Source organism: Chlamydotis macqueenii, chromosome Z, assembly GCF_036417535.1.
Source record: "Chlamydotis macqueenii isolate bChlMac1 chromosome Z, bChlMac1.mat, whole genome shotgun sequence".
Lineage (NCBI taxonomy): Eukaryota > Metazoa > Chordata > Aves > Otidiformes > Otididae > Chlamydotis > Chlamydotis macqueenii.
The window spans coordinates 35,885,251-35,908,212 of record NC_141593.1 but is presented as its reverse complement, the minus strand read 5'-3'; the positions used below and the strand labels follow the sequence as shown (position 1 = coordinate 35,908,212).

Here is a 22,962-nt window from a genome sequence, read left to right as displayed (position 1 = left end):
TTCTTATTTAAAAAGAAGATTGTGATGTGACTTGATTTCAATAAAGATAAAATAATGGGTACTAAAGATTTTTTTTTTTATCTAGCAGAAAATGGCACAGTAACCAGTAATTGGTTGAGCTAATGCTGTGACTGTAGAGTTAGTAACTGAGCAGTCATCAGAATAAACTAATACCAGGAGTGGTAGATTTTATTTCTTCTTTAATGTCCTGCACTTTTTGCGCTGAAATGCCTTTGTGTAAGATATGTTTTTTAATTAATCGTGTTACAGACCTGTCTCCTGGGGGTGACTGAGTTAAGTCTTAATGGTCTATTTGCTATGCAGGAAGTCTGAATAGATGAGTTAGTAATCTCTTTTGGCCTGTGTTTTAGGACAAGGAGGACTTTTTTGTGTGTTTTATAGTTTGGTTGGGTTCCCCCCGCCCCCCCCCCCCCAGTCATTTTTCATCCTAGTAGATGGGACCTAAATACCAGTATTTCAGAAAAGTGTACTAGAGTGGTACTTGTGAAGATTTGTCTGAATACTGCTATGGGTGCAGCAGTCTGAAGATCTCTTGAAATTCTTATGTTGGTGTGAATAAAATCTAGCACTAGATGTGGAATACTAGGAGTTCTGAAAGAGAAAAAAAAAAGAATAGAAGTTTTAATGGTAATCATGAATATCTTTAAAAACCAAAATCTTCTTTGACATTATGGCAATGTACTTAAGCTGGACATAGTACATGTACAAAGATACCACTACCCAAAGTCTAATTTTTAAACATACTGAAAGCTTCTTCTAGTATTCTAATATTGTAGTGTTTGTATAACAAACACAGCTTTTAAGCAAAACTCTCTGTTAAATGAATGAAATCGTAGGTTCCCCCTGGAGAAAAAAAGAAGAAACTTTGTCCTGGTGTTTTTATGCAGACTTCTCTTAAATCCTTTTCTCTTTTTTTTTTTTTTTCCTTTTTTCCTTTTTTTTTTTTTTTTTTTCCCCCCTCCCCACTCTTACAGGGAAAATGACCGTGTGGTCATAGTTAATGGAACCCCAATGGAAAATGTTCCACATTCTTTTGCAGTCCAACAGCTTAGGAAAAGTGGAAAAGTGGCCACCATTGTAAGTAGATTATTAATGTATTCTCTCTATAGTGGTATATACCTGTGTAACCTGTCAAGATTTTTGTTTTCTTCTATGAAATGTACTAAAATTGCATAAAGCAAAGCAAGCCTTTGCCCAATAGCATGTACAAAGTAGAAAAAGCAAAGACATAGTTTCTACAGGTGAAACAAATGGAAATTAAACAACAGTGTCACAAAGTTATCCTGTTGAAAAACTGTAAATAAAATGTATGAAACATGAAAATTATGTGAGCAAGTGTGTCCTGCATGCACAGACTTTGTGTCCCAGAATTTGCTGTCTAGATTTGATTTCATTAGTTGAGAGGGGAGTATACAACTCTCTCTTTTGGGGTCTTGTTACATTTTTTAGAAGTCATATAGAAAAAGAAAAAAAGTATTCATTACTCAGTCTTGTAGAAGTACAGTGTGGTTGTTGGTCTGATTTTAATTTATTTTTTTTTTTTACATTCTCCTACTGTTCTTTATACTCTGAATCAGCAAATATTTCCTCTTCACATCTAAAGAAACTAATTTACTAGTTGTTTATTACACTGGTTTGTTCACTGCCCCCCACCTCACCGTCTACTTGAAATGTGAGGAATATTCATCTGTTGAATTTCACATTCTGACCACTGTTGGGGTTTTTTGTTTGTTTTTTTATTGCACTGAACAGGTAGTGAAAAGACCAAGGAAAGTGCAGGCTGCTGCGCTGAGGAGAAGCCCCTCCCTTGACTATGAGGAGAGAGCTTTAGATGTAATGGATGACCATGCAGAATTTGATGGCAAAAGTGCTCGAAGTGGCTATAGCGACAGAAGCTGGCATAGTGGTAATGGAGGGCGCAGCCAAAGCTGGGGAAACAGCCTGGATCAGAGCTATAGAGATGAACAAGACAGAGGGCGTAACCGAACCAGAGACCGTGATAAAGAATGCAGCTACAGCCGTGATCGAAGTCGTGGTAGGAGTGTTGACAGGAGCTTGGATCGAGACTATAGAAGAGATCGGAGCAGGGGAAGGAGCATCGACAGGGATGGTGGCTATGAACGGGACTACAGAGGAGACTACAGCTCACCTAATTATAGCCATGGATCTCAACCTGATCCCAGATACGGGAGGGAAGTGAGGAGTCGAAGTCGGGACAGGCTTTGTTCCCGAAGCCCTTCGCCGGAAATACGCCATCAACATGAATACCTAGGACCACAGGATCAGAATGGACCAATCAGTGTTCTCTTAACAAAAGGCAGACATAATGAAGGTAGGTATTGTAGGGGAGTAGAGGGATTGACTTTTAATACAGCACCTTGCACTTCACCTTTGAACAAAGAACTGTTCACCCACATAATTTCAAACCACTGCGTCCTTTTTCATTTTCTCTGCGTTGTTCTTCTGGTTCTGGTGGGAAACATGGGTCTGACCATGATTCAGATTACACTTGGCGCATCTCCAAAAGGGTCAACTGCAAAGCTTGAAGAGTAGACTCTGCCTTTAATAGTGCACTTCTTCCCTTCAGTATAATTAAATTAGTTCCAAGGATTGTTTGGTTTGGAATACTTCAGAATGTAGTTAAAGAATACTGAAATAGCAACAGCTGAAATAGGCTTTCCTTGCTGAACGTTGGAGTGTGTAAATGAAAGCCGAAAGCCTGATCTTTCGTGTACTATGAAGTAAAGACTCATGTGCTGTAAAGCACATGTGAGATTAGGTTGTGCATTCTTTTCTGTTCAGGGGTTTTTCTGGGGAGTGTGGTTGTTTGTTTGCGGGAGTTTTATGGGTTGTTTTTTTCTGATCTGCCTTCTTGTGATTTGTAAGAATTTTCTGTTCATGTAAGCTTTGTATGCAGGAGCTAACCTCTCTCTTCATTGACTCTGGCAAGGACTCCTTTCCCTCCTTCCTCTTCCCCTCCCTGTAATGTTTCCACTTGTAAAGATAATGCAGATAAGTATACAAATAAGAGGAAATTTGAGGTGTCTTTGTTAAGTTTTATATGTAGCTAGTAATTCCATAATAATTTCTGCCATTCATATGGATACTTTGCAGACTCGCTTGAGTGTGGTGATTTTTTTAAAAGCAGATAACTGTTTCTTTCCTTTTCTGTTATTCTGGCATGTGTGTGTTTTGAGAGTCTGCCTTTCTTTTTAAGTAGCAAATACACTCATCCAAGTAACTTGGATCAAAGGGGAAAAAAGGCAGGGTGGAAAAAGAAAAAAAAAAATCCTTTGCCTGAAACAACTGAGATACTGGGGTACACACAGGACAGGGTCACCATACAGCAACTGGTAAAAAAACCCAGCTCTTCTATTAGTGCTTTTTCACCCTTTTCTACACCATACAAAATATGATACAGAGAGAAAATCTAGTCCAGCATGTTAGTAAGCACCTCCAGAACAAAGGCATTGTTTTGCTGTTGAAAGTGCAGACTAATCTTTCATCTGCTGTTTGTTCTTAGAGTGGTAACAGCGCAGAAGTGGGAGAGTAAGCCTAAGGTGAAGTGGGTTTACTAGGTCTGCATTTTTTTTTCTTTTTCTTTTATTATGGTGTAATGGGGTGTGCTGCATGTACACTGTGTAGTTTTTTTTTTTTTAAAATGTATCCTCACTCATCTTCTAAGCTGCAGTGGATTATTTTCCTGCTTTCAGAGTATGGTCTCCGTCTTGGAAGTCAGATCTTCATAAAAGAGATGACCCGTACTGGCCTAGCAACCAAAGATGGCAACCTTCACGAAGGGGATATCATTCTCAAGGTCTGTTCTGGTTATACTGCTAGCACTTTAGCAGATGTTTGTTATAGTGGTTACTCATGTATGTCATGTTATAGTCAAGTTCACTGTTAAACTTGAGCACAATATAAACTTATTTGTTTACTTGTAGTGTTATTGTTGCCTTTTTCTGTCCAGATCAATGGTACAGTGACAGAGAACATGTCTTTAGCTGATGCCCGAAAATTAATTGAGAAGTCACGGGGAAAGCTGCAGCTGGTTGTCCTCAGGGACAGAAAGCAGACGCTGCTCAACATTCCTTCACTGAACGACAGTGACTCAGAAATGGATGGTGAGGTTTAATGTGGATAAGAAGTTCTGGACTCTGTGCAGGGACAGAATGAAGCTTAGACTGTTTTTCCTGGTAGAGTGGTACTAGGTTCTTTTAAAAAAGACAAAAGTAACCAAACGCAGACAAACCTAAGTAATAGCCAATTAAACATCAAGGCCACTTCTCTTAAGTGAAAGAAGAATTTTGTAGTAATCATATAATTACATTTTCAGCCAGGGCAGAGATAGAAGAAAAAATGTTGGTCTGTTAAAATCAATCTTACTTCTCAGATTAAGTAAGTCAGTTGCTTTAATAAAAGACTTCACTTTTAAAAACAAGTGGATTGGACTGATCTCTCCTGATGGCATTGGCATTCATTACAGCATTCAACAGGAGAGAAAAAATGTCAGGACAAGAGGAGATTAAGTTGCCTTGGACAACTGGTTTCTATTTCCAGTATCTATTCTGTACAAGGGATCTCTCGTAGTGTATGAGCTGTATCTCTCAACATATTCTTGCTTTGGGAAGAGCTCAGGTTGTTGAGGGGAGCAGGCTGTTACATTATTTAGTGCAAGATATTTGGTTCTCTGATGTCAGAATACTAGGTGCAACTTTTTGGAGGTTTTACTGTGAAAACTGAGATGTGGTTCAAGTCTGAGGGCTACTCTGTTTCTTTTGACCCTGAAAAGCAATGGTGTGAGGGCTGTTAATGTGAAGGTGGTCTTCTGTTTGGGAACCTTGATGAGACCTCAAATAAAAGATTGCTAACACTAGTTAATGAGCCTATGGTATGCTTAAAGTAGTTGTGTGATGTGAGTGTATTTCCTAAAGGCTGTGTGAAAGATTTCTGAAAAATTTTCAGAGGGATATGGAGGTGGAAGCACAAAAAAGCATACAGTGCTTTTTTTAACACTGGCCCAATCCAAGTTAGAACAAGAGTAGACTTAAAGGTTCAGTGTATTTTATGTGTGAAAGCTTTGTAAATAAATGTAGTGATCAGATGTGCAGATAATTTAAATAAATCCTGCATTTCTTGATTTGCTGCTTTCTTTACAGACATTTCTGAAATAGAGTCAAACAGATCATTCTCCCCTCAAGATGACAGGTTACATCATTCTGATCCAGAGTCACATTCATCCAATGAAAAGCTGAAAGAGAAACCAAAGTAAGAAATGGTATTTTCTAGTCTATTTTTCTAATGCTTGTCAAAGACTTTCTTATCTCATTTCACTACACTTTTTTTTTTCCTTTTTCCATCTTTTAGTGCAAAAGATGATGCATCCAGTAGGATGTCCCGGATGGGAGCAATGCCAACACCATTCAAATCAACTGGTGACATTGCTACTCCTGCTGTTGCAGTTGTAGATACAAACAAAGAACTGAAATACCAAGATGACCCAGCAGGTCAGAGTTTGAAGTTTTTGGTTCCTTTTTTTTTTTTTTTTTGTCCCTGGCCACAGAATATCAACTCTCCCAATATTGTGGACATACCTAGTATATTGTTCATGTCAGCCCCATCCTGACACACGCAGAAGAGATCTGTCTTTTCTTTGTGGTGCAGAGGCAGAAGAAACATCTGAGATTATTTGAAGGCAATTGCATATTAGAATTACCAGCTCAAAAAGCTAGTACTCTCCTAGTAGCCCGTTGCCCTAAGCAGCCAAATGAAGCTATTCCTGAAATCTCATCTGGCTTGCCTGAGAGAGTTGTGTATCCTCCCTTGACCTTTTGATTCTTTTTCAAGAATTAAAATGTATAGTCAAAGAGATACTTGACATTTAAATCCGTATTAATCTTTGACATGGAGGAGTTTACTATCTGATAGTTAAAAATTGCTGCCGTTTATAACTTTTTTAATAGTTCAGTAACTTCTATTGGCTTTTTTGCATACAGTCTCTCAGCCAAAACCGGTTACAAGAACGATTCTTAAACCGAGCCCTGAAGATGAAGCAATATATGGGTAAGGAGGCACTGCCATGTTCTTTTGCAGTCAGTGTTCTTCCAGTGACCTGTACCTAGTTCTTGGTTGCATGAGTTTTGGGCTTTTTGACCTTTTGGAGTAATACTCCCTTTATAGCCCAATGCCAAGAATAGATGACACAGCTTCTAGCTGACCATATTTGAGTTAAGTTTTAGAAGTATTTGCCTGGAAGGTATGGACTTGCTTTCTACTTGGAAGGTATAGAACACCCTGTGCTTCTGGGCTTGCACTGGAACATACACAATGGTAATTTTTTGTGGTTTTGTTCTGCACTATTTGGCACTTTTGAGGTAGTATTTGGAGTGTTACATCCATTTTGGGGTTTCCCAGGACAAGAAAGACATTGACACACTGGAGGAGGTCTAAGGGGTCAGTGCCTGACTGAGAAAACTGAGTTTGTTAAGCCTTGAGAAGAGAGGACTGAAGGGACATCTTCTTGCTGTCTACAACAACCTAGTGGGTAGTGGGTGTAAAGAAAACAAAGCTGTATTCTTTTCAGAGGTGTATAGTAGTAGGACAAAGACGAAGGGACGCAACCTGGAACACAGGAAATTCTGACTTGATATAAAGAAGAAAACTTTTTATTATGAGGATGGTTAACCACTGAAGCATTTTTCCCTTGTAGACTGTGGTATTTCCACCACTAGAGATACTCGAAACATAACAGGTCAAGGCCCTGAACAGCCTGCTTTGAGCAGAGTGCCATTCTAACCAGTGCAGTTCTATGGAAATGTATTTTACACCTCTTCTGTTATTTTATATGTACACAAAAGACAATTCTCCGCGTCCCCGCAATATTAAGATACAAAGAGAATGTCCTCTGTTTAATTTGTAAACAAGCTTCTTGCAAGACAAGGCCAAACATATTTGTGTTTCTATACAAGCTGGAAACTTCTGTACGGAAATGTGTATCTTTTCTTCAAGTCCAAGCCTGTGTAGTCTATATTGCTGTTCTAGTCTCTGCTTAGAAATGAAAAAAATATTGCTTCGTAATTGCTTCAATTAAGTTTATTTTTGTAGAATTTCTTTGATAATGTTTATGACTGGTCAAATGGAACCTGATAGCGTTGATTCTTTAACAATTAAGATACTAAAAGTTGCAAACTGTGTTAATAGGAAATCAACTTAATTTTTTTTTTTTGAGAGTTTCCAAGTACAGAAATTGAAGGGAGAGTAACACTGAGATTGTAAGGAGAAGCCTAAAGATAAGATTTTGAAGATATTCTGTAGCTTGGACTATTTTCTCAAATAGATTCTATTCTCAGATCTTTTCTGGACTGGATCCTGCATATGTTGTCATTGATGTGCAAATTAATCAAGTGGTTATTTTGGTGAAGAGGAATTTATAATACAGGCTTAAGGTATTACTGAGAAAGGCTGACAGATAAGTACTGTCCTCTGTGTTGGAAGGTCACACAGGCATACAGCTTTTCTGACAGCAAAAAAGCTGAACCTAGTCCGGTAGCCTCTCCTACTGCAGCTTGGAAGGACTGATTGTTAACATACCAGTAGAGTATACTTGGAAATATTTCTCATTACAAGAAAATTTGAAGACTTCTGCCTAACAAGCATATTGAACTGCTAAGAAAACGGGTATACATTTAGTTAATATGACAGTTCTCAAACATATAGAGGGAAAAAAAAAAAAGAGAGCATGATTACTGATAACTCAGGCTGTTTTCACAAAAGAGAAAAAAACCAGCTGCTCATCTGAGAGAGGATCCAGTAGATAGGGAACTATTTTGGGAGTTCAGGAACAGGGAATTGTTTTCCTGCTCTGTCAAGCCTGTATATACCACTTAGTCACTCTTTGTAGTTCAGTTCACGCTCCTTGCTTCCTTCCCTCAGTGAAGACTTACCTGGGTATATAGTGAAAGAAAGGGGCTAAGAATATTATTAGTATGATTTTGTTGAAAAGGCTGCAGATTTTTTCTCTTGACAACCTGTTATCATCATATGCCTAACAGAACCATCAAATAGTTTGGGTTGGAAGGGACCTTTAAAGGTCACCTAGTCCAACCCTCCTGCAATCTGACCGTAATTCCTATTTCTGCCCATAAATCTTGTAGTCCCAATACGAAAATGGTGAGATTCAAGAAAGGGGACAGCGTGGGTCTACGACTGGCTGGTGGAAATGACGTAGGGATATTTATTGCTGGAATTCAAGAAGGCACCTCAGCTGATCAGGAGGGGCTGCAGGAGGGAGATCAGATTCTTAAGGTATGATTGTAACGATGCAAATAATTTGTGTGGTTTTTTTTTTCTTTGCTTCTTAGTCGAAATATGGAAGAAATTATGATTGTAGGACATAAAATCATTCCTTTGGAAGAGTGTATGTGTGGTGGGGGGATCTTAATTAAATGAATTTTTGAAGGACAATTGTGTATCAAGCTTTAGTTTGTTTAAGATTCAGTGGAAGCAGTAGGTAGAAGAAGTGCTGATCAAGAAAAATGCCCCAAGATGGGAGAATAAATTTTCTGTACAGTGCTTCTTCCTAGTCTTGGAGAGGGAAAAAATTGAGGCCGGCATATTTTTCTTCTTTCATCTTTCTCCAGTTCCCTTGGGTAACAGTGATTTATTTTCCAGTTTCTGAGTTATACTATCTATGCCATTTTATCTTCCTGCATTCTTTTTTTTTTCTTAAAATTTGAATAGGAGACTGATGTAATTTTCTCTCCTGCCTATTGTTTCTTGTAGTAGCCTTGATTTTCAAGGCCTTTTGGACCATTTTAAAGTAAAAGAAACAATCCAGCAATACACATCCAGGACCTTGTTATTTCAGAAAGATTACTGTTAATGACTCAACTTTGTTAAAAAAAAAAAAAAAAAAAAAAAAAAAGAAGTATAATAAGGGAAGAGAATATTTAAGATTTTTTAGATGAAACAAAAATTTTTGGTTATTCCATTTATTGTTGATTTTGGGGTTTTTTTTGGTACATAGGTAAACACTCAAGACTTCAGAGGCATTGTTCGGGAAGATGCTGTTTTGTATCTCTTAGAAATCCCCAAAGGTGAAACAGTGACAATTTTGGCTCAAAGCAAATATGAAGGTAGGTGCTTTGAACAAAATGTGTGTATGTGCATGAAGCTTTTAAGTTCTGTTTCGTTGATGAAACCATAAATAATCTCTTTTGTGCTTATTTTTGGTCGCATTTTAGTTACCCTCCTTTTCAGTAGTTTAGAAGATAGCTGTATACCATACCACGAAGGTCATACAGATGTGCATGTGTGATGTGTTTTTCAGAGTGCTTCTCCATCTCTTTCATTATTAGCAAGTAGCAACTTTTCTTAATCTTAGAGTGGCAATGTACTGCTTGTTCCTTTGCTTTTCTATTTGTAGCAGCTGGCCCAAGATCTCCTTTTAGCATTCCTTTTTTGCTGTGCCTTGGCAGTCTTAAGGGATTCAGTCAGACAGCAGCAAATGGACAGTTCGTCAATAAAACAGTTAAGGAGAAAGCCTCTTGCTTTCCTGTTGGAGACACAGCCTGCTCTGATGTTGAAGTACTATAGCTGGCTTTAGCTTTAGGAAGGTGCAAGTACCTCCTTCCCTCAGAGCTGTAATAGCTGTAACTGTATAAGAATAGAACACTCCTGATAATGTGTGTATAGGGCAATGGATGTGAAGCCTGGTTTGTTGCATCTTTTTGAGTGGAGAGGAAGAATTTCAAAATTATTCTCTAGAATGCCAGCTTAATCTTTCTTTCAAGTGTGAAAAAAATATACAGGGGAATTCATGTTTTAGTCTACAGAGACATCATGGCCTGTGGCAGAGGAGATTCATTCTTCATCAGGAGCCACTTTGAGTGTGAAAAAGAGTCACCACAGAGCTTAGCGTTCACCAGAGGAGAGATCTTTAGAGTAGTTGATACACTGTATGATGGCAAACTGGGAAACTGGCTGGCCGTGAGAATTGGAAATGAACTGGAAAAGGGCCTCATTCCAAATAAGAGCAGGTAAGGTGACATTCTGTCTTCCTGCCCATTGTTAGAAATAATATTTTTTTTTCCAATTTATTTTTGTTTCTGTGTCATGCCTTTCTTCCTTTTTATTTTTTTTCGTTAGAAGAATGAATAAATTGTTTTGTCTTTACTTTCACAATTGTGCCTGTAAAACTGTAGATTTTAGAACCGTAGCATTATGTGATGACAGGATGAGAGAAGATGGTGTTGCCTACATACTAGATCAAGTGTTTGCAACAGACCTAGAACTCCTGTCTCAATAATCAACCAAGCTTTGGCCACTAGCTGCTTCAGTTCCTCTTACAGAAAATGGGTAGAGGGTCCTCTATTTGGTTTTTCTGCCTTTTTTCCCTCCTTCTTCCACCCCACCCTGTCTCCAACCAAATCAAATCAAACCAACCGAAAAAAAGCCAACAAAAAGCTCTTACACCTTAAGAAGATCATGACTGTGTATGCAGGAATACTCTGATGATTAATCTTTCAAAACAACGTCAGTGCTTGAATTTCTTTTGTATATCCTTACAGAAAATGTTTCAATAACTTATTCCAAGGCTAATATTTCTTCGTAGTTGTAGTCCTTATTTTTGTGTGAAATACTGAGTGAACCACAGCAATTTTTTTTGCTTAAATATGCTTTCCTAGCCAAAAATCATGTGAGGTAATAATAAGTGTTCAAATATGCGTGATGACTGAAAGTATTAAAATTCATCCAAAAAAAGGGTATTTTTAGACTGTAGCTTTTCAGTTGTGATTTTAAAATGGAAGAAAAAAGCTCACAATTGCATTGTACAGAAATTCCTGAAATACACTTCTTCCCCTTTCCTGATTAGTAAATTCTGTCCTTCCTGTTAATGGACCTGACCAAACCAGCCTTTGCTGCTATGATGTAGTGACTTAACTTATAAGGCCTAATGGAGAAGAGAATAGTGACTTCAGTTCTGAGCTACATTCTCTAACCATCTCTTTACAGTTGCCTTCTTTTATTTATGCTTTTGTGACTTAATGAGTTTAAGACCTAAGGATTCATTCCTGCCTGGCAATCTCGTAGCTGTGGCCAGTCAGAGCATTTTTCTGACAATGTGTTTGCTCTAAGGCAAAAGAACCTGGACCTCTCTGTTCTTTCCTCCACTCATGGCTGTCTATCTGGCAAATTATGTGTTTTAAAATCAAAATCCATTGTTCTTCAGTGAAAGCATCTTTGCCTTCTTTGACTAGTTCTGTACAAATGAACTCTGTGCTTTCTCTGTCAGAGCTGAGCAGATGGCAAGTGTTCAAAATGCCCAAAAAGATGGTTCAAGTGATAGGGCAGACTTCTGGAGAACACGTGGCCAGCGATCTGGAGTGAAGAAGAATCTGAGGAAGAGTCGTGAAGATCTGACAGCTATTGTATCTGTGAGCACAAAATTCCCAGCTTATGAGCGAGTTCAGTTGCGTGAGGGTAAGTAACACTGCTGTGAGCCAGCTGCCCATTTATTGCTGGCTGGTTTAGCGTCCAAATGTTTAGTCAGCTAAGTGATTTTGAACAATTTGGGTTCAATATTAAATTTGAACAACAGGAAGGGATGACACTTTTCTCAAGAATGCAAATTTCTGGATGCTATTAACTGCTCTAAGAAAAAAGCTTTTTATTTTTTCAAACTGCTGCTGTTCTCCTTTGCCTCCAGATTACTTGTGCCAGTTTCAAGGTTTCAAATGAAAAAAAGGAAGACACAAGCAAGGTTCTTGCTTCCTCAGCTTCCCCTTGCCTAGCTCTGAAAGTACAATACATATGCCTCACATCTATCACAATCTAGCTTGCTCATAAGTATCACTTCAACATTACCTTGAGAGCAGATAAAACCCAAGTATTTTCACCAGGTTGTTGGATGGTAATTGAGGTTGATGTGGTCCATCTCTGTGACTTCGAACTGGTGATATTACTAGTGATGTTGAGCGAGTGAAAATAATTTTCTGAGTATTGACACACGACAGTATTGTGGAACAAATCAAATAGTAACAAGTATTTTAAAGGAGCTCCCAGATGTCCAGATGAAGACTGAGCAATGGAATGACGTTCCCCCATTAGCTTACGAGGACAGTGTTGGCACTTGTTTTGACATGAGCGTAACAGAATTTTGCATTTCTTTGCTTCTTCAGCTGCACTGCAGCTGGTTTAACATTTGTATTTTTATTCCCAAAAAACCCACTGCATCAAGGTTCATGCTGTTTTGCCAGATGGAAAGATTACTGAAGATCTGGTGTATGTTTTCAGAATGTAAAACTCTCTCAATACATCTTCATTAGAAGAAATAATCTATTAAATTAAAACAGTTTATTTTGCTTTCTTAGCTGATAAAAATAGCTTTCTGTATGAGTTATGCTGTTGCACAGACTTCTGAAAAATGAAATTTTTAAAATGCATTTTTTAATATCTTAAACATATTCATAACCTTGCATAGTGATTGAGAATCTTGGCTGTGCCACTTCACTTACATATAAACCCAGTCTTATCAGACTTATCTTTTCTCCAAATATTTTTCTTTCAGCTGGTTTTAAGAGACCTGTGGTGATATTTGGCCCTATTGCAGATGTCGCTATGGAGAAGTTGTCAAATGATTTGCCTCACCTGTACCAGACAGCAAGTAAGTTCTCCTCCTGCCTTCCTTATCATCCTTAACTGAGAGAATGGATAAATTAATAATCACAGCTGCCCAACCACTCTAGATAAGCTGAAATGTTGTCTTTGCAGAGACAGAACCCAGAGATGCAGGTTCAGAGAAGTCAACTGGGGTAGTGCGCTTGAACACTGTGCGGCAAATCATTGAGCAGGTAGAGTATTTCTCTGTGAAAACTGTTTACGCTCAAAGGCAAGTTGTTTGATTTGTTTGTGCCTAAAACTTGCAGAGTCTTCAAAGCTTCGCTGCATCTATTTCTGCAATAAGCAGACTTGGCTTAATTATAGGGCTGTTTTGAAATTGTTCAACAACAATTTTTCTAATTTTTATAGTGGTCCTCCAAGTAGGAAGGTGAGCTTGATATTAGAAGTTAAAATGTCTTCCTTAGTCCATTCTAAATTTGAACATCTTTGTTTTACTCTATGCTTTCTGAATTTGTCGTGGAGGCTTTACTGTCATGCAATGGTCTGCCTGCTCTTGCTGTCATCAGAAACTTAACATTTAAGATTGCTTCAGAGTTACTGCTATTGAACTTGAACGGGAAGTGACTATGATAGCTAAGTGGCATCTACTGAGGCTCCATTGACTCTTTTTATAATACTGTTTAGAGATCAAGTAAATAGGTGGTAATCAAGAAGCCTAAAACACTTAGGCAAAAAGAAAGTGCTCTGCATCTTACAGCCCCGAGCCCAATAAAATCAATGCCAGAGGGGTTAGAGTGTCACACAGAAGTCTATTCAAGAGCTCAGGCCCACTGAAGCACACGTTTGAGAATCCCATTCATCTTTGCACTAGAAGTAGCTAAGAAGGAATATATTAAATGAAAAGTGTGAGATTTGCCTCAGCTAGTAAGTGTAGATAAAAGCTCACAGCACCCGGAATAGTTGTGGTAGTGGAAGCTGTGGTAGGGGCAGGTAGAGAGAAAAGCTACTTAACTTTCACTACTGATTTAATTTTTTTAAAAACTGGAATAAGTGCATTTTACTTAACATGAGAGTTAGTTAACATAAGAATATGGACAGTTAGGCAGATGCTATTCAGAAAAAATGTAGCTGAAAGAAAATGGCTGCCTTCTGTGGCTTCTGAATGTGATGTAGCTGTGGGAAAAAGTCCAACAAGTTGTAGTCTTATTTGGACAGAAATATCCTGATTTTCCTAGGGTACTGTGTTCCAACCATCTCCTTTTGTTCCCCACAAGCAGCACACTGACTGGGCTTTGTTGTTAACAGGATAAACATGCTCTGTTGGATGTGACTCCTAAAGCAGTGGACCTGCTAAATTATACGCAGTGGTTTCCAATTGTGGTCTTCTTTAACCCAGACAGTAAGCAGGGTGTGAAAACCATGAGACAAAGGCTATGTTCCACATCTAACAAGAGCTCAAGAAAACTTTATGAGCAAGCAAACAAACTGAAGAAAACTTGTTCCCACCTCTTTACGGGTAAGGAAGAATGTGTGTCTCACCTGCTTACCAAAAGAGTAGTGGGTGTGACTGTGAGTGCTGAGACATCCACTTACTACTCTGTGTATTAACTCGCGCAAGCTGGAACTGAAAGGGTATGAAGGTATGGTCATGAGCAGTCCCTTCCTTGACTTTTTTTCAGAGTTCCTTGTTCTGCCAAATTCTAATACAAAAGAAATTGTGAATCAGTGTACTGTCATTAGAGGACAGGTGATTTAATAAGCTTGGGGAATGGACAAACAATAAAAGAAAAACTCAGTGCTTCTGTCAGTGATCTAAATGAAATGGCTGTTTTAACATTCTCACATAACTAAACCAAAAAGTGTTAAACAGCAAAATCTGGATAAAGGACCACATTGCATTTGCTGTGTATATATACTTTTTCCTTCAATTTTTACAGCCACCATCAATTTGAATTCAGCCAACGACAGCTGGTATGGTAGTCTGAAAGATACAATTCAGCAGCAGCAAGGAGAAGCAGTGTGGGTATCAGAAGGAAAGGTAAGCAGTCAGTCTGTGCTGTGCTAAGCTATACAGATATCTCATGATATCTCTTGCCAGTAAAAATTGTTCAACATTTTGTTTCCCAATACTGGATAGCTTAGACAAGTAGTCAGTTGATGTCTATCTTGGTAACAAAAAAATTACTTATTACTGTTTGTTCTGTTATACTTCGAAACATTTGTTACTAATGCTGCGACTAGGGGAGAATGGTGAGGAGAGATCAGCTTTTACAGGACTTCCCTTGATTCTGTGTTAGAGTTTCTTTCAGTTCTGCAAAGTCATTCTGAAGGAGTTGTTTGGCATGATGTTGAGACCTAATTAGACTCTAATTCTTAATATATTTAATATTTGTTCCGTAATTCTTACTGACTTTCCTCTAGATGGACAGCATGGAAGATGATGCAGATGATCGTATGTCTTACCTTACTGCAATGGGTGCTGACTATTTGAGTTGTGACAGTCGGCTGATCAGTGACCTAGAGGATACAGATGGAGAAGGAGGTGCATACACTGACAATGAACTTGATGAGCCCTTGGACGAACCAAAGATTTCATCTGTTAGCCGGTCCTCTGAACCTGTGCATCATGAGGAGGTGAGATGACTGGATTTTCAATAAGACTACTTTGGACTTTCTGAAAGCCCTGCATGTACGGCTTAAAAATTAGAGCTGTTTTTTAAACTGCAGCTTTATCTTTCTTCTGGTAGTGTTATAGAGCTACATTATGTAGAGCAAAAATAATAGTAGCTCTGCTTTTCTGCCTAACTTTAGAGGTTTCCCGATGATGCCTCATCACCTTGAACTTTGCAATTACATCTGCAGTAATTTTGGTCAGGTTGCTGACAGCTGTTTGACTCCTGGTTATTATCCCAAAATAGTAAACTTGAGAGAGAGAAAAAATGATTGAATTACTAGATACTGCAGTGATTTTATCTCGTATTTTCTTTCATAGAGTTTAAAAAAAATTAGTCCAGAACCAAGGGCTCAGTTGAGAAAAGCTGGTAGCAGGGAGATCCTTAGAGAACCAAGTCCACCTCCAGCATTCAAGCCTGAACCACCTAAGGTAAACTTGTAGAAACAAATCTGAATACAGTGTTCCTCTTTCTGGAGATCTCTTCAGGGTGGCACATTAACAAGTGCAATAGGAATGCATAGAGACTAGCAAACGTTCTAAGTGTGGAGAGGAGGAATGACTGAAAATATTGCAGGATCAAGCAAAGGATAACAGTTCTCTTTAAATATATGTGAACTCTGTATAGAGTAAGAAAGTAGACTCCTTTGTTGTGTCTGCCAACAAATCAAAAGGTGGTTTTTCAGCTCAGCAAGAACAAATGTAGGCTTATCATCAGGAAGAGCATACCTGGTGGCTGTTACTGTGAAGCACAAAACCAGAATCTACCACCTCTGAAATCAGTCTCCATCATTAGAAATTTATGTTAACAGTCTATTTAAACCTTGTTCAGGAATGATGCAGGGGAAAAAAAAAATAATGTTTGGACATCAAATTCTATTTTAGCAATTTGTGATTTCCCCTGTCCTCAAAGTCCTTTCTTTATGAGGATGGGTGCCCTCACATACTGGATGTATTCAAAATATATTCAAGTGTGCCTTGACAATGGAGATTGGTCGGAGTAGGACATGTGTAAGGAAAATAAAGATGGAACAGAAAACAGGCTTGGGTCCTGTGCACTTCTGAACTCCTGGTAGTGATATTCTACATTCGATAGTACTGACAAATCATTTGGGAGGTCCGTTTTCTCTGTGCTGTACCCTGACACATGTTGCAGTTCTGGTAATCCTTAACAAATAGGACAAACAAGTCTAAATGTGCTGGTCTTCTTCAGGTTGATGTAGATGAATGTATGACCTAAGTGTTGCAGCAGTTCAAATACCTTTCAAGTGTTACTTCGGGTGAAGATTGAAACTGTTAAATACGTAGGCAAAATGATTATTTTCAGATTAAAGCTTTCACTTGAAATTAAAATTTTGAAGTTGCTGATGTAAATTTTGTTTTACATACTTACAGGGAAAGTTACAAAACAGAGATGATCTATATGACTTTCCCAAGAACTATGACTCCAAGTCAAGTAACATTGCTGTCAGTAGTGAGACTTCAACTGTATCAGCTAAAGCAGCACCACCACCTGTTTCTGTGAAACCTGCCTTTGGACGTCCCATCCTGAGAACCTCTCAGCCAGCAGTCCCACCTGCAGAAGAGGAGGAAGAGGCAAAGTTGGAAGAGGAAGGAAGCGAACAAGAAAATACTCCAAAATCTGTATTGAGGAAAGTCAAAATATTTGAGGAGATGGATCATAAGGCAAGGATCCAAAGAATGCAAGAGCTACAAGAGGCCCAGAATGCCAGGGTATGTAGAGATGCTTTCTCCCTCTGCTGTGCTTTCTGGCATATAGAAGAGCCTGCAACCTGAAAATGAAAGTCATGCCGTTGCATTGTGTTGCTTCTGGAGGGAGAACTTTGAGAAACCACGCATACAGACATACCATTGTGTGGATTTGAATGCAAAAAGAGGACATATTTTAAGGTTTCCTATTGTAACTATAGAAAGCTGTCTTCTAATAGTCCTGTTGCTTTTGGCAATCCATTGTTTTCATGTGCACTATGAATTACTACTCTAGCAAAAGATTATATAATTGTAGAAATATGAATAAGATCAGTTACCAATTTGTGCTTTAATTGTTTCAGATGTAACTGTGACCTGCTAGATCTACAGTCTAGGATCCTTAATGGATAGGTGTAAAAAGAACAATTATTTTCTCCTACTTTTCTTTTAAAGCTTGAAATAGCCCAGAAGCACCCGGATATTTATGCTGTCCCTGTCAAAACACAGAAGTCAGAACAGAACTGGCCTCAGCCTATGAGGTAAGGCGTATCTGGTTTGAAGCATTCTGTGTTGGTTGTTTACTTCACCAGCAGAAAGAAAACTGATCTTGCCAGTTTTTGTTCATACAAATAATACTGCCGTGGTATATCGCTTTGTTGTGGTGCCTCAAAGATTACTGTAAAGGTGGGGCAAAACTTCAGGGAACTCTTCTTGTTTTTAAGGATGTTTTTTTTCTGTTAGTTCATTCATAGTACTTGAGTGACCTAGGAAGAAATGCTGTATTCTTATGCAGAAATATTTGCACAGCCAGTTTTTTGCCCCAATCAGTATTTGTCAGAAGCTTTTCTGCATTCATGTCCTTTGATGTCCATTTTTTCTGTGCTAGATACTTGATGACTGTTAGTCTATCCTAATGAATAATTGCTGTTTTAATTACTTAATAACACTTAATTACTTAGATGCTTACTCAGTTACAGATGTATTGTGTGGGTAGGGAAACTGAGGATGAAACTTGCCTGAGGTCACCCATCAAGCTTCATGAAAGTAGAAGTCTTTCCTTAACATTCAGTGAGTTCTGGATGTGGTTGATTATTGTGTCATCTTACCCTACACACTGCACATTTCCGTGACTTGAGTAGTCACTTGTGGAAGAACTAACACACTCTGTGATGGATTTTATTTTCTGCTTTGTTTTTGTTGCCTCTTAGTAATAGCCAATAGAAAAGGGACTTTTTCTAGTGAATCAAATGCTTTGATATCGTAAATGCAAAGACTGAAAGCATGAAGTGACTATTTTCAGGTTTTCTTGATGGGTTCAGAAAAGCATACTTTTTATATAGCCTTGGAAGCTTTTTAGAAGTAGTGAAAAGTAATCTTTAACTACATATGCAGACTGTTTGCTTACATACAGAAATCAGTGCTGTTGCCTTTTTACAGGAATGTTAATGCTTGGCCTAGAGGGAGTGCTTACGCACTGGGGCAGTGTGCAAGGAGGATAACATCTTGTTTTTGTACAGTGTGGGATTGCAAAAATCATGACTTTTCAAACTGAGAAGATGACCTTTCTTGGCAGATTTTATTTTTATGTATCTGCTTAGTGTCACATTAAATGGGTAGCACTACAGTGTATAAAAAGCAAATGTGTGGGTTATTTCTGTGTATTTTTAAGGATAAGAGCCCTAGTGAAAGCCTTGAGTGAGGAGGGAAGGTTATCAATTTAAAAAATGTCACGTAAGAAGTCTTCAGACCTTGAGACAGGAAACTGGGGATGCAAAAGAAGCGGCGGGCATAGAAAGAATCTAGTCCAAAATTACTTGAGGAAAATGTCAGTTAGGGTAACAGCAATGGCTGAAAACCTCTCTGCTCAGGAAATAAAGTGCTGTCAAGCTCCTGGGGACTGGGGCTGTATGTGTGCACACAAGGATAATTAATAATTTTAAATTTGGCATTCTTCCAAGTAGGTTAAGTAGATCAAATCTGAACATCAGGCTCCAGCTTGCTGGAAATAAGATGCCTCTCCAGACAAGGTTTACCATGGCCATGCAATTGTTTATGGGCTAGAAGGGGTTTCATTTGCTCCATGTGCTTTTCTGGGTTATACATGGCCATAAAGCTACTACTGAGTGTATTTCTTTTTCAGCTTTTCTGAATGGAAGTAAACATGATCTCTCTCTCTCTTTCCCTGTCTTGCTGCGTTAGCTCCAGACCTCCAGAACCCCAGAAACCTCCTATTAGACCTTACCTGGAGAACCGCAGCAGTTACGGCAGCGATGCAGAGGAGGAGGAGGAGTACCGTCGTCAGCTATCAGACCACTCTAAGAAGGGGTATTATGGACAGCCATCCAGATACAGAGACACAGAATTGTAGGCTTGCTAGTATGTGCATGTATAATGCTCTTTTGAGATTTCTTCCTTCACAGCCAAAGTGGAGCGAGTAGTTAGTTTTGAAAGCTGTATTTTTATTGGGGGTGGTGTTAGAAGGGTACGCTACTCAACTTAGACATATCTATACGCTGGAACTGGAAGAGTTCATTTTTGGGGATATTATTTTGTTAGCATCTAAGAAAAGAAATCACTATTGCCTGAATGCTGTTGCCTGTTTTCTAAGGACCAAATCCTAAAAGTTTGTGTTAATCCTTGGTATTTTCTTATTTTAACATAAAACCCCCCTTTTTTTTTTTTTTCCATTTATTAATGCTGCCTTTCTTGACTGTTCTGCTGTGTTATGAAAGTATGATGCCAGAGATACACTTCTTAATACAATAGAATTAAATTTGAAAGTGTATTTGAAGAACAGTAAGTGCCTTTAACAAGAAGCATCTTAAACTGTTTGTTTTGACATCTGATACTTGGTGCAAAGCCATAACACACTAAAAGGGGATTGACTGTTTTACCTATCTTTTTTTTTTATCAGTTTCATAGTAACAATTTCCCTTGCATGTTATTTTTCTAAGTTTATAGATGCGTATGCAATATTTCATAAATACTGACTGTACATAGTAAAGGTGCAATTGACTGGGTTGTTGGAAAAGACCAGGACGTGCTTAAACAGAGAAAGTGATGTAGAAATTCAATCATGAATTAAAATTTACACAGACTGCAAATAATAAAGGATATATTCTAGACAAACCTTGTGTATCTTATTTTTCTTTGAACAGTATTAGTCTTTTAGAGTCTCTGACTTTCATGGAGTATACTTGAAACAGTACACTGTTCAGTTCAGAGTCTCATCTCCTGCTGTTCAAGTAATTGAGAAACATTACTGTTTGGTGTTGCTTTCCAGTGTTCTGAATGTAGTTTTAAAATTTGTTGTGATTTAAAAAACAGCTGATGCAGAACTATGGACTTCCTGCAAGAGACTTATCTTTTAGAGTATTAACTTCTGCCTCCTCATTCCTGCTTTTTATCCTTAATTGTGCTATATAGAATAAAAATTCTTGAAAGGACCATAGAGAAATTTATTTTTACTCATGCAACAGAGAACATGGTTAGAATCATAGAATAGTTAGGTTTGGAAGGGACTTTTAAAGGTCATCTAGTCCAACCTCTTTGTAGGGAGCAGGGACATCTCCAACTTGATCAGGTTGCTCAGACCCTCATCCAGTGTGGCCTTCAAAGGGCCAATCTGGCCTGGTTTTCTAATGCTCTCTTAAAACAAAAAAGGTAGACTTTTCTTGTGGAAGCAAAGGAATAGATGCATCTCAGATGGGGAAATTTGTGCTACTCACTATAGGTTAGAATCATTTAGGTTGGAAAAGACCCTTAAGATCATCAAGTCCAACTGTAAACCTAACACTGCCAAGTCTAGCACTAAATCATGTCCCTAAGTGCCACATCTAGACGTCTTTTAAATACCTCCAGGGATGATGACTCTACCATTTCCCTGGGCAGCCTGTTCCAATGCTTGACAACATTTCAGTGAAGAAATTTTTCCTAATATCCAATCTAAACCTCCCCTGGTGCAACTTGAGGCCACTTCCTGTCATCCTATCACTTGTTACCTGGGAAAAGAGACCGACACCCACCTCAGTACAACCTCCTTTCAGGTTGTTTTAGAGAGTGATAGCATCTCCGTCCCCTCAGCTTCCTTTTCTCCAGGCTGAGCAATCCCACTTCCCTCAGATGCTCCTTATAAGACTTGAGCCCTTCACCAGCTTGGTTGCTCTTTGAATGCGTTCCAGCACTGTCATGGATGGGAGTGATGCACTTCACTTGTAACAAAGAAGCAACAATATATTTTATTGACATAAGACAGTGATTTAACAAAGTTTGACAGTTTAATTGTAAATGCAACAGTGATTTAACAAGATTCTGTGGCAAGGTGCACTGGGTTATTTACTGCATAGAGGACAGGGTCAGACAAAACCATCAGGGGGACCCTCCTGTCGAGTCATGAGATTCAGAAAGGACTTCCTTGCTTTCTAAACTTGTTCTCAGAGAGGAGTCTAGATGCAGCTGTATCCAGTCCTAGTCCCAGGCTTGACCAACGGTTTATATCTAAAGGATTATATGTGCACAATCAATCCTTTATATTACTTAGCTAAGATTTCAAAGTTTAGCGTGCTGTTAGTGACTTACCGAGGATCTGTTGTGGCAAGGAATCTCTCAGCCTAGAGGAGTAACCTTGAGAGGTGTCCCTACCCCAAGGGACGATCCCCACGTGCAGCCAGCTGCCGTGCAGGAGAGCTCAAAGGACTCTTGGACTGCTCACTATGGAGTGAGATAATTGACTCATAGTCATATTTGCACTGATTGTAATTTGGATTGAGTTGGACATTAACCACCACTGTTTTTAGGAGGGGTGTGCATTGCCATCCCTTGGCTATTGTGTTATCCGTCTCCCCTGAATCCACTTTGAGTCAGATGTTGACATCACCATTGGGACCAGACACATCTGTCACTGATGGTTATCACTTAAGCAGGATTATGGGGAAAGTGGTCAGGTTGGGAGGGTGGGGTTTGGAGCACGCTGTTACAAACACCTCAGTGTCTTTCTTGTAGTGAGGGTCCCAAAATTGAACACTATTCACAGTGTGACCTCACCAGTGCTGGGTACAGGAGGATGATCGCTTCCCTGCTCCTGCTGGCCACACTGTTCCTGATGCAAGCCAGGATGCTCCTGGCCTTCTTGGCCGCCTGGGCACACTGTCAGGTCTTATTGAGGTGGTTCTTGACCATCATCCCCAGGTCCTTGTTTGCTGGGCAGCTTTCCAGCCACTATTCCCCAAGCCCATAGCGTTGTGTGGGGTTGTTGTGACCCAAGTGCTGAAACCAAGGAGCCTTGTTTAATCTTGTACAATTGGCCTTGGCCCAACTATCCACCTTGTCCACATCCCTCTGCAGAGCCTTCCTACCCTCAAGCAGATCAATGCTCCCTCCCAGCTTGGAGCCATCTGCAGACCTACTGAGGGTGCACTCAGTACCATCATCCAGATCATTGATAAAGACATCAATATAAAAATTGATATAAATACATAGAAATATAAATATATGGAATATAAACTACCAAAATATAGAAATATAATATATACAATATTTATAAAGATATTACTTTCATTAAGCCTTCTTTACATTCCACTGGAGAGAATGTTAGTATTAAAACTTTATCTTCCAGCTCTATGTTTTTAGATGTAAGTTCATCTGTACTTCTGTACCACAGCTCTTTGAAATTATTAAGTACTGCCTGTATTAATTAGAATGCAGTTTATAGTTTGTTTGTGTAATGAAAGCTAAAATAAGTATCAGGGCAATCAGTTCTTCAGTATGATTTTCCCCACCGCAACCCAAAATCCTTGACTCATTCATTTCACGGACAGTTCTTATTTAGTGGGCAATTACTCTGTGGTTGTTTTTTTTTTCTCCTTGGTATTCAGTATTTGGATACTGTACTCTTTATCCCAGTAAACAAATAGTGTTAAAAAGTATATGTTTATTTTCAT

At 38.8% G+C, this 22,962-nt stretch overlaps 1 protein-coding gene across 4 annotated transcripts in view; it reads left to right on the top strand.

Moving 5' to 3' along the window:
- The window catches only part of TJP2 (tight junction protein 2), a 74,140-nt gene extending 53,988 nt beyond the window's left edge, over window positions 1–20,152 (top strand). For all 4 annotated transcript variants that reach the window (XM_086769868.1, XM_086769867.1, XM_086769869.1 and 1 more), the window contains 20 exons: window positions 996–1,098; window positions 1,774–2,353; window positions 3,735–3,838; window positions 3,992–4,145; window positions 5,181–5,289; window positions 5,389–5,528; window positions 6,018–6,084; window positions 8,175–8,325; window positions 9,047–9,155; window positions 9,848–10,058; window positions 11,315–11,502; window positions 12,590–12,685; window positions 12,793–12,872; window positions 13,948–14,158; window positions 14,580–14,680; window positions 15,064–15,276; window positions 15,635–15,745; window positions 16,709–17,047; window positions 17,477–17,562; window positions 19,223–20,152. In XM_086769868.1, coding sequence (XP_086625994.1) covers window positions 996–1,098; window positions 1,774–2,353; window positions 3,735–3,838; window positions 3,992–4,145; window positions 5,181–5,289; window positions 5,389–5,528; window positions 6,018–6,084; window positions 8,175–8,325; window positions 9,047–9,155; window positions 9,848–10,058; window positions 11,315–11,502; window positions 12,590–12,685; window positions 12,793–12,872; window positions 13,948–14,158; window positions 14,580–14,680; window positions 15,064–15,276; window positions 15,635–15,745; window positions 16,709–17,047; window positions 17,477–17,562; window positions 19,223–19,391 — 3,322 coding nt within the window. In that variant the 3' untranslated portion in view covers window positions 19,392–20,152. The remainder of the gene's footprint in view (window positions 1–995; window positions 1,099–1,773; window positions 2,354–3,734; window positions 3,839–3,991; window positions 4,146–5,180; window positions 5,290–5,388; window positions 5,529–6,017; window positions 6,085–8,174; window positions 8,326–9,046; window positions 9,156–9,847; window positions 10,059–11,314; window positions 11,503–12,589; window positions 12,686–12,792; window positions 12,873–13,947; window positions 14,159–14,579; window positions 14,681–15,063; window positions 15,277–15,634; window positions 15,746–16,708; window positions 17,048–17,476; window positions 17,563–19,222) is intronic.
- The last annotated feature ends 2,810 nt before the right edge of the window (window positions 20,153–22,962 follow it).